This window comes from Egretta garzetta, unplaced genomic scaffold (genome assembly GCF_000687185.1).
Source record: "Egretta garzetta isolate BGI_Z169 unplaced genomic scaffold, ASM68718v1 scaffold404, whole genome shotgun sequence".
Lineage (NCBI taxonomy): Eukaryota > Metazoa > Chordata > Aves > Pelecaniformes > Ardeidae > Egretta > Egretta garzetta.
Window position 1 is genome coordinate 1,606,319 of NW_009259323.1, and position 11,346 is coordinate 1,617,664.

At 42.2% G+C, this 11,346-nt stretch overlaps 1 protein-coding gene across 4 annotated transcripts in view; it reads left to right on the forward strand.

Moving 5' to 3' along the window:
- Positions 1-30: 30 nt before the first annotated feature.
- NONO (non-POU domain containing octamer binding) overlaps positions 31-11,346 on the forward strand; it is a 13,697-nt gene continuing 2,381 nt past the window's right edge. Inside the window, exons 1-9 of one of the 4 annotated variants that reach the window (XM_035892162.1) lie at positions 31-258; positions 2,781-3,001; positions 4,016-4,317; positions 6,487-6,582; positions 7,642-7,838; positions 8,101-8,185; positions 9,048-9,150; positions 10,426-10,468; positions 11,096-11,205. In XM_035892162.1, coding sequence (XP_035748055.1) covers positions 93-258; positions 2,781-3,001; positions 4,016-4,317; positions 6,487-6,582; positions 7,642-7,838; positions 8,101-8,185; positions 9,048-9,150; positions 10,426-10,468; positions 11,096-11,205 — 1,323 coding nt within the window. In that variant the 5' untranslated portion in view covers positions 31-92. The remainder of the gene's footprint in view (positions 259-2,780; positions 3,002-4,015; positions 4,318-6,486; positions 6,583-7,641; positions 7,839-8,100; positions 8,186-9,047; positions 9,151-10,425; positions 10,469-11,095; positions 11,206-11,346) is intronic. The other 3 variants (XM_009636590.2, XM_035892163.1, XM_035892164.1) reach the window with 3 other exon arrangements.

Here is an 11,346-nt window from a genome sequence, read left to right on the forward strand (position 1 = left end):
GGAGCCGCCCGGGGACTGGGGGCCGCGGCCGGGAGTCGGGGTCGTATTCCGGGCCGCGGCCGACCGGGCGTGTCTGCCTCTAGGTGGGAAAGATGCAGGGCAACAAGGGCTTCAACATGGAGAAGCAGAACCACGCTCCGCGGAAACAGCACCAGCACCAGCAGCACCCGCCGCCGTCCATCCCCGCCAACGGGCAGCAGGCCAACAGCCAGAGTGAGTCCCGGGCACGCCGCGGGGGGCCGCCCGGCCCCGCTTTGGGTAGGCGTTGTGCGACCGCCCTCACTGCGGAGGGTAACTTCGCGTCCCGGTCCGCCGCCGGCCAATACGGGTGCAACAGGTCCTGGCGGAAACAAACAGAACCATTTTAAACAATAAAAATTCGTGTCCTTAAGCAAACCGCGATTTGCGTTCGCTGCTCGCCTGCAACAGTCAGTTTTTTCCAATGTTGGACACAGTGGTTTTAGTTGTGTTTGGTTTTTTGGTTTTTTTTTTTTTTTTTTTTTACTCGGTCTACTCAAAGATGCATGCAGCTCCCATAGTTTTGACTGGGGTTTGTTTGTAAGTTTCTTGTGTTTCCGAAACTGGGCAGTGATGCAGAGGCTCCTTTTTTGTCTCAAAGTCCCAAGAAAACCTCGCTTAAAGTGTTTGGAAGTCACTGAACCTTTAACAGTGTTTCTGTAAATCTTGCAAATACGAGATGCCCTGTTTTCTCTTGGATCTGTTCCCTTTTTTCCCCCAAGCATAACAGATGGCTTCTCAACACAGGTTTCCTTAAGTACTAGTGAAATAAATTTTGCTATCTGTAACGATACAGTTGTAGTAAGAACATTGTTACAGCAATCTGCAGTTACCTGTTAAGAGTAAATTTGTATGTGGGAAGGACCAGGGGATACCCAGCTTTACTTAATATTTCAGCATTCGAGTACCAGCTGACATTGATGATGGCTGTTATTCTAATCTAGTGTGTTTCCGGGTTTGTTCTTAAACAGTGTGGACTGTAGCTCTCTTACTTGGGATACAGAGTGGGTGCTTGTGAGCTGAGACAATGCACATTCATGGCTTCTGGGGCCTCAACTGATCTAACTTGATAGTTTAGAAGTATGGCAGTAAGGAAGGGGCAGGAAGTGCTTTAGTTACATTAGAAATTTTTTTTTTTTTTTTACATTTGGACACTTTGGCTGTTCAAAACAAAAGTGTATAGAAGTCACGTGCATTTTGCATTATTCCTCTGTGTGTTTTTTATGTCAAAGTTGCAGATTTAATATACACACGCGTGCAGAGATACTAGGATAGTAAAAAAATTCCTGCGTATTTTTACTAGGTGACCCTGTTAAACAGGCTCGCTATCAGTTCATAGAAGATAATAGACAAGGGTGTCAGACTGGTTCATTTCCAGTCAGGTTGGAAACAATACAACACTACAACTGTATTGTGGTATTCTCACAGGGATCAGCTTATAGTGAGTGACTGTATCTCAGATTCTTTTGAGTGAATATACTTAAGGCAGAACAGTGATGGTGGTATAACTCTGCTGTAAGTCCCTCCTAGTGTATTCACAGGCCTTGGAACTGATCCCCAAATACCTCAGATAATGGTGTGAAGAAGTTCACGAGACCAAACACGTCACTTGTGCACCCTAGCTCTGTGAAGTAGATAACTTACACTACTCTTCTGTAGATACAGTCAGTCTTTTTTTTTTTTTTTTTTTTTTTTTTTCCGCCACAGAGGTGTGCTTATTCTTATAAAAGAGTTGTCTTTGCCTGTCTTGCATGCGTTGTCTTCACATGAATAGCCTTTCCTGGTTAGTGCCATGCTTTGTAGCCTGAATCAAGCCACTCATGTTCATAGTTCGTTTCATGTTTGTGGCCGTGAGGCATGTCCTCTGCAAAGCCAAGGGATTGCTTTCTATGGCTAGCTGTCCTGTGTGTGGAAGTTCCATATATATATATATAAGAAAATGGGACACGGGAACGTAAAGTAATGATAAGCCACCCCTGTGTCTGACATATAGCAGAGCTTCCAGGATCATACTGGACTCTTGCTGAAATTAAGGGTTAAAGATTGTATATGCATGTGGGGATTTGAGAATGTTCCTTCCTACAATCTGTCCTGTTTATTAGTGTTACATATAGCATTACTTATATAGACTTTTGTAATGAAATTTGTAATTTTTCTGAGGTCTCACCTGTATGGTTGGCTTTTGGGGTGGGTTTTTTCGCTATTTTCACCATTCCAGCCTTCTCTTCAGCTTGGAATCAAAGACTCTAGAACCCAAATCCCATCTCATAGAATGACAGCTGTCTCAAATTTTCTGTCTGGGCAAAATTTCCTCTCGTTTGCATATTTTTCTAGACACCTGGGGTTTTGTGGGGGTTTTTTGAGTAAAAATCTGGTTGCTGGCTGAAGTGTGGCTTTTCTATAATTATTCAGGTTGTAATAGCAAAATCCTGTATTGTGACTACAGTTGATTTTGTTGTGGGCCAGTCATCTTTACCAGATCTCCAAAAGTTGAATGAAATCTCTCACATTATTTCAAGCTGCAGTGTTCATCTTTTCTTCAGTTCTAGAATATCTTTCGCTGGGGTTAATGAGCACTGAAGTCCAAACACATGTTTTCTTTAAAGAGAATATGAGCCCATTATGAAATAAAATCCCCTTGTTGCTGTAGAGATAGCTGGAGAGGTTTGAGACCAAAGTGAATGGGTGGTGTTACCTATATTGTCCTATGTCTCTATGTTCACTGTGATGAAACCTAATAGCATTTATCCCCCCAACTGTAGAGCAGCTGTGTACCTTATTCCCCTCAGATGAAGGCCTGACTATTGACCTGAAGAATTTCCGGAAGCCTGGTGAAAAGACCTTCACCCAAAGAAGCCGCCTGTTTGTGGGGAATCTGCCCCCAGATATTACAGAGGAAGAGATGAGAAAGTTATTTGAGAAGTATGGCAAGGCAGGTGAAGTCTTCATACACAAAGACAAAGGCTTTGGATTTATCAGGCTGGTGAGTGACTTGCTACCTTTGGGGTGTTTTTGTGGCAATGACTCACACTGAAGGGGTGTTGCTAATTGGAAGTAGTAGATGTTCAGATATCTTTCTAATTAAGCCTTCTGCTGATTTTAGTGATCTGGAGTATGGGTTCAGCTAATATGAGTGGTTTGTCTAGAGATTGTTATGAGAAGGAATGTGAATTCAAGCAGCTTATGGCAGGATTTAAGAGATATCTGATAAAGTTATTCTGAAGTCAGCTGGTAAAACACGGAAAGAGAAGATGCTATTATAGACAAGGAGGACTTCTATTTTCTGGAAGGGTGTGAACATGAAATTTCTATGAATATAGGTTGTCATGCAGTATTACTGGAGTGATGAATACTCTTGAGGTGGGGGATCTCCAGATGATCATGTTGAAGTGTGGCTAGGAGGGAGGTAGCTACTGACTTTATTGGCTCATATACTACATTTCTGAAAGCCCCAAGGTGAGCGGATGGAGCATGAGGTTCCTGCACAGAAGTCTAGGGTGCTTTGCTGTAGTGTAGCTGCTTGGTAGTGACTGAAATGAGTGGAAAGGTGTGAAACTTGGCATAGGATGTCTTTCATTGATTGTCATACAATCAGCATTTCCTCTTACGGTTATCAGACTTGGCTAGTAGTTGAATCTTGATTTTTATCTTTTTTTATGTTTTTATTTGAAAGAGAGGCATGCTTTGTAGCCTTAATATTATTATATCTGATAGATAATGATCATTTAATTGTTTGCTTAGTTCATACTAGCTGTTGGATTAAGTTTACGTCTGATACGGTTTTTTTCTTTCCCCCCAAACGGTACCTGCCTATTCAGCTAGTGTCATTGATAATAGAGAATAGCTATGGTTTGTTAGGACACTTTTTACCATGCTATGGGAGGATTATTTGTGAAGTAATTGTCCAGGAGAGATAGGCTTGTGACTCTGTTGTGACTGTGACTCGCTGATTCTGTACTACATTGAGAGTTTTAATGATAACTTTTTTTATCTTCAGGAAACTCGCACTCTGGCAGAGATTGCAAAGGTGGAACTAGACAACATGCCTCTACGTGGGAAGCAGCTAAGAGTGCGTTTTGCATGCCACAGCGCATCGCTGACAGTCAGGAACCTGCCTCAGTTTGTGTCCAATGAGCTCCTGGAGGAAGCCTTCTCAGTGTTTGGCCAGGTGGAAAGGGCTGTGGTTATTGTGGATGACAGAGGACGATCCTCTGGGAAAGGCATTGTGGAGTTCTCAGGGAAGCCTGCTGCTAGGAAAGCCCTGGATAGATGTAGTGATGGGTCTTTCCTGCTAACTACGTAAGTGTGGAGGACAAGAAGTGCTATACTGGCATGCGTGCAGGTTGATGGGTGGCATTGGCTTGTGAGCAATGTTTCTTAACACTAGAGCGGGACAGATGATATACGGGGCAGGAGGTGGTAGGTGAGTTGTCTGGGGAGAACTTTACTTAGCTTAGTTCCAACAAGAGTGAGTCTGTGCTGAAACTCAGGTCTGAAAACTTTTCTTCTGGGAAGCTGCTAGTGGGGTAAGTGCATGAAACTTCCCAGTAAGCTCTTTCTCGATAAAGCCTTCTTAGGGCAATTAAAGCAGCCTTTAAGAAGCAGGAGCTATTTCAGAGTCCATCCATATAATTTGTTGGAAACAAAGCTCAAGTTTGTTAATTATGCACTCTGGGTTGCTTCAGAGGTGAGTCTTGGGATAGGACTCTGCTCAGCAGCACGCACTGCTGATCCACAACTACGGGCATGGGATCTGTTGGAGAAGCTGATCAGATAGATTGGATTGTTTGGAGTTTTCACTATAATAAACTGTTTTCCGTGTGCTTGAAATGTCATAAGTCAGCAAAGCATGTTCTTGCATAATTATGTGAACTTGCTCAAGTAAATGACGAATTCTAGATGCATTCCACAGAGCATGGATTGTTGCTGTAACTCGGGAGGGAGCAGTTTTTGGTCTCTTGGAAATAAAAATTACTGTATATTTTGTGTGTGTGCACCTAGAATTTGTGAATAGAATACTTCTTGAAATTGGGACCATATATTGCTAATTTCTAAAATAATTTTATAAGCTTTTTGCTTCTCACTCGTCTCCTTTTTTTTGGAGGCCTGCATATGACACAGCTGTACACAAGCACGTTCAGTTTCAAAAAGCAAGTGTTTTGTTGGGTTTTTTAATATCTGTTTTTCTCCCTGAGACTCTTCAGGCATAACCAGCATAGCGCGTAGTGGTCTGTAGGAGGATTGCTGTTAGGGAGCTTTTGCTGATTCAGAAGTCTGTATCCTGAAAGAACTGTGACAACAAATTAAGTGATCATGCAAAACTAATCACTACCAGTGTGTAACTGAGAGCACCTGAGGGTAACATTCAACCTTTTTGTAGTGATCAGGCTATTAGATTCTGATATCTAGGACAACAAACCAGTATGTTGTTTATTTCTAGTTTTGTTTTGGTTTTGATGATATTTGTTCTGGTTTGTCCTAGTTCATGACAGTGCCAGATAGATAAACTGGTTGGAATTGGTTCACATCGGAAAATAAGACTATTAATAATGGAATATGTCACATCGAAGTGAAAAGCTACATTGTGGATCTTCAGCTGAGAAGAGAGATTTTTAGCCTCTCATATCCAGCCTTCCTCCTGGAGTCTGGGTGCCACTTGGCATAGCGTGATCATTTCTCTTCCATTTCCCCAGCTCTGGCAAATGGAGCTGAGGAGCCTAATGAGAAGCTGTGGTGCTGCTTTGTGCTGAGGAAGAGCAATGTCAGTGCTGTGGCAGGGAGCTAATTCAGAGACTGGGGACACTTCTGTTAAATACTTTCTTCCGCACACAGAAACCAGGGGGACAGAAGCACACATGTGCAGTGTCTGTGTTGTGAAGTGCACCAGTGGATTTCTTGCGGGGGAGGGAGAGGGGGAGTTCAGGCACTTACAGAGCACTGCTGCTTGGCAATAAAGTCACATGATGGTCTTACCAGGAGAGTATGACTGAATGGTACAGTGAGCAACCTCCAGTGAGGAGCAGTGTAGTTACTCTTCACTTTACGCAGATATAAAAAGGCACACAAGGACTTGTGCAGCCCATGGTTGGACATGTAGCAGGGGAGGAAAGGGAGAAAAAACAGGCTCTAAGGACTACAAGACTGCTGAGTAGATCCTACTGGAGGATGTCAGGTTCCAGTTAAGCTGTTAATTTGAACCGGTAACTGCAAGTATGCTTCTTTCAGTACAGTTTTGGTTTGGATTCAACAAAGATTTTGATTAGCAGTTCAGCTCCTATTCTGGAAAGAAATAAAAAGTGTTAAAAGTTATTTTGGGGTTTCACTTTGGTTGAGATTCCAACCCGCTCTGAACTTCTTTGAGCAGTGCTAAAAGCAGTATTTTATAAGTTCAGACTCAGTATATGTGCTTTCCTACACTGCAAGCGCATTCACGAATTTTCTTGAAAGCACCTCATCTTTTCTTTGCAGATTCCCTCGGCCTGTCACTGTGGAGCCCATGGATCAGTATGATGATGAAGAGGGACTACCAGAGAAACTAGTCATCAAAAACCAGCAATATCACAAGTATGTGCCTGCCATGTGACAGGAGATGAGACTACCTGTGGACTAGGACATTGCCTGCCTCAGTCTTAGGAGGGTGGCTCATCAGTGCTACTAAAGGTCCTCCTTTTTTCTGTAAATGTGGCCTGACTGGAAAGAGAATTGCATACGCTGTTCTCTTGCCATGGTTAGCTGAAAGAAAGCAGTGGGTTTGGATCCACGCTGCTGGATAAGACTGGCAGCCTTCACATATTTTTCATAAGTCTATTTCAGTTGTTGGACTAAAAAATTGTGTCAGTTTGAGGTAATGTGAGCTCCCCTTGCTCAGGTGAGAAGCCAAAGCAAAGACCTAAGTTACTTGCTCTAAGTATTGTGGAAAGTCTGTAGAAGAAACAGATTTGAACCCATAGTGAAAACTTAAGGAATTATGTGAATAACATTAAGAGATTGTAGAGCTATCCAGGTATAAGGCCATGGTCTTTGAAAGCTTCCCAGTGTAAGCAGGTATCATGGGATCTGAGCAGTGGGAATTAGTAAACCATGTGAGCTCATGAATTTTTCAAGTAAGGAAGATGAGAGCTTCAGGAGCTGGGAGGCTGCATTAGGAATAGTCATGTGCTCCAGGTGCAGGGACTGCAGAGATTAGTGAAATAAATACACGTTTTGGCAGTGTTTGTTTGTGGAATGGATTTGTCCATAAGACATACACCAGGAGCAAAGGCTATTTCTTTCAAGAGTATTTCTAAATGTCTACCCATAATCTTCTGGTGTCTTACAAAAGCAGTGTCATTGCTTGTTATGGAGGAGGGCAGGACACAGTTTCCATGTATAATTAATCCTGCAGGAGGATTCTGCCTAAGTTTCTCCTTTCAATAAGAAGATTCCTGAGGAGCAGACAAACTGGTATCTCAGGCATAGCTATTTGTGAGAAAGTAGAAGACAGACTGGTTCCGTATTTGTTGCACTAAGAAATGCATTTCTGACTGTTACAAGGATCTGCCATTGCATCTAACAAGTAAATGTATTTCTTTTGGCTCCTTCTTGCTCTGTTGAAGCACTCACTAGCTCTTCCTTGTTTGACAGGGAGCGTGAGCAGCCACCTCGATTTGCACAGCCTGGCAGCTTTGAGTACGAATATGCCATGCGTTGGAAGGCTCTAATAGAAATGGAGAAGCAGCAGCAAGAACAAGTAGACCGCAACATCAAGGAAGCTCGAGAGAAGCTGGAAATGGAAATGGAAGCAGCTCGCCATGAGCACCAAGTTATGCTCATGCGGCAAGGTACCACTCAAAGATAAATGCAGTATCAGAACGTGGCCCTGCAATATCCAGGGGTGGTAACTCAGTAGACTAGATAGAGCCCACTAGAGGTGAGCCGTGGTGTAGCAGCTTGACTTGTAACCAAGCGTGGTAGTGGCAAATGATTGGAGAGATGTTACTGTATTGCTGGAGGCTCTGTTATTCACTTGTGTGTTATGGTTCCAGTTCAGGAGGTGGCATGGGAGATGAGTTTGATGGGGTTTTTTACTGTTGTCTTTTACAGATTTAATGAGACGCCAGGAAGAGCTGAGGAGAATGGAGGAACTGCATAACCAAGAAGTACAAAAACGTAAACAGTTGGAACTCAGGTAAGGGGGTTATGAAATGCTTGAATCCATAATATTATGGAATGAAAACGCTTCTTCAGTGCACCTAATTGTTCAGTGTGACAATTTTAATTTAATCACTACCTAAAGTGTGGCTGTTATTTTGGGCCTTTTTGTTTACAGGGAGAGTGTACAGTTGGTTTAAGATGGAAGAGTTAGGAGTTTCTTCCACTGATTAGTATTTGGGGTGTTTTTTCAGTTCTGTGTCTCAGTTTAGCTCCTTGACTGAGGCAGATAGAAAAAATCAGAATCTGTGCAGTGATTTGGTGGCTTCAGTGCTGCATATTGGGAAACCCCATTCTAGGATCTGTCTTTTCATTTGAGGGGTAACTTGGTCTCAGTTAGTATCTTAGATTCTTATCCAATCTAAACCTTCCCTAGCGCAACTTAGAATCATAGAATCATTTAGGTTGAAAAGACCTTTAAGATCATCAAGTCCAACTGTTAACTCATACTATCACTTGCTGCTTGGGAAGTGAGACTGACACCCAACTGGCTACAACCTCCTTTTAGGTAGTTGTAGAGAGTGTCAGGGTCTCCCCTGAGCCTCCTTTTCTCCAGGCTAAACAATCCCAATTTCCTTAGCTGCTCCTCAAGAGACACACACATAGGTGTATTCATGTTGGGTTTTATAATAAACTCCTTAAAATTGAAAGTGTTGGAAAAGTCTTGGTGTGCATACGTGTTTGTTTTCATCATGAGGTACCTAATACTTTACAGCCTTTGCAAAATAATATTCTTAAAATTGTAGGTTTCCAAATAAGACTCATTAGACAGCACTGCAACACTGTGATGCAAATGGTTGGTGTATGTTGTGCTGAGCATCTGTGGACCTTTTTTGCAGGCAAGAGGAAGAACGCAGGCGCCGTGAGGAGGAAATGAGAAGGCAGCAAGAAGAGATGATGAGACGCCAGCAGGAAGGCTTTAAAGGGAATTTTGCTGATGCGGTATGAGTGCTTCTACCTTCCCACTACATTTGAACACTGACATTAGATTTGTGCCCTTCCACAGCATGGGGCTTTCTGTGAATGCTTAACTTGTTGGTTGAGGGACTCTACATCTTCAGTGCATTCTGCCCTAAATTATTAACTCCCTCCAATTTTAATACAGTTTAGTCTGGAAAATATAAATACCCCAGTTACTGTCCCACTGCTGTTCATGTAGGACTTTCACTACCTGTCTTGCTGTTCAGAAGAATGTATGCTAACTAATTTTATTCTAACAGTAATGAACATGTACTGTCCTGAAGTACTGCTGCAGAACCCTGTTTTGGTCATACACCTGGCTATATCCCTAGCCTGCAGTCTGTCTTAGTCATGCTTAGATGAAATGATCCCAACTTGAGGCACTGCTGCAGGCATGATAATTGCTTGTACTTAAGTCAGTTGGTCAAGTATTTTCTTGTAATGTAAAATGTGTGGTAACCTGTCTTTTAATAGCATTATCTCTAGTTCTGTGAAGAACTGTCTTACAATTAATTCCCAATTCCAGCAACTTTCTATTGTGGAGGCAGCTGTAGTGCTATCGAGGTGGTATAATGGCACCAATGCAACTGGGTGGCAAGTGTTTATGTATCTTAATGAAAAATTGACCCCTAAGCAAAATAGCTAAATGTATGTTAAGCCAAAAGGGCCAAAACTGTGTGACTGACTTAAATGTGTGAATATTACTCTCCGTAGCAGAACTCCTGATTTCTTTAAATAGTGTCTTCATATGATAAACAGAGGCACTGAGACTACAGATGAATTGAAATCTGTTTTTCAGTTCTCACTGTGGAAAAAGTGAGGAGATGTCACTAGCTTTGCAGTGAGCAAGATCTGTGATGTGTTCTCTATGCTTGGTTAACAAAAGAGAAATTGAATTCACTAACTGGTATTTTAATGCAAGTGAACTAATTCTAGCTAATCTCAGCAGATCTTTCCATCCAGATATCAGATATCTCTTTATGCTGCTGTTAGTAAAATCTGCACGCACAGCTTTGCTGCTGGATGTTTTACCATGATGGTGAAAAAAAAGTTGTTCAGAATGAGATATTTTAAATAAGACCTGTTTGTTCAGCAGTTAACTGTGTGAAGGTAGCTCAGATTTCTTTTGAAATTTACCGTGGAATGACTTTTCTACATGGTTTTCAGTAGTAGAGCCTCAGAACTCATTGAATTTTTGCAATTACATTTTAAAAGCCTGATTCTTTTATCATTTGAAATGAGTTTCTCTTTTTCCAGAGGGAGCCACCAGACATGCGAATGGGACAGATGGGTATGGGAGGTAAGAGTATTCTGTGGCCACCTTTTTTTCTATGCACGTTCCTTTCCTCCTTTACAAAATCTGTACATTTTTTGAGTAGTCTTTTTTTATTGGCTTTGTAATTAGAAACTCAGTCATAGTAATCTTCTCCCAGTTCAGTGACAGGAAACAACAAAATTTGGGTACGAGGCAGTACTGTAGATTTGTGAAAGACTCAGTTCAGTAAGGAAAAGACTTGACTGAAGTTCTATCAGACCCATAGTGTGCTTCCAAAGTTTGTACTGATACAGAAACTGGTACAACATGTAGTGCTAGACCTTGAGCTCAGGAAATAAAATGTGGAGATACAGTAATCAAGATTGACTGCGTGGTTTAGAGTTTCAGACCACATGTGCAAGAGCAAGTGAAAAAGCGATGGGGGCTTAGTGGTTAATGAAGGTGGTGTTAGAGCCTGCTGTGGTTTCAGATGGTACTGGAATGCAAGTTCAGTTTCTCTTTACCTAACAGTGCAAAGCTAGTTAATAGACTAGGACTCTGTCCCTGAATATAACATTGTGGGGAGCTTACACGGTGTCTTGTGGCTCTAGAGTGAGGAGTAGGCTCCAGTCACTGTGTCTGCCAGGACTATTCTTCAGTTTTCTTTTCCAGGTACCATTGGCATGAACAATAGAGGAGCTATGGGTGGTACCAATGTCCCAGCTGCTGCACCTCCTGCAACTGGTCCTGGAGCTATGATACCTGATGGAGCCATGGGAATGGTAATGTATTGCTATCTGCTTTTTGTGCACAACTTTTAAATGCAGACTGTGTTGTTTCCATTGTTAAGCACTATGCTGCTAAAGTTGAAACTTGTTTGTCTACCTAGACCTGTTGCTTAACTCCTGCTGAAAAATTTAATG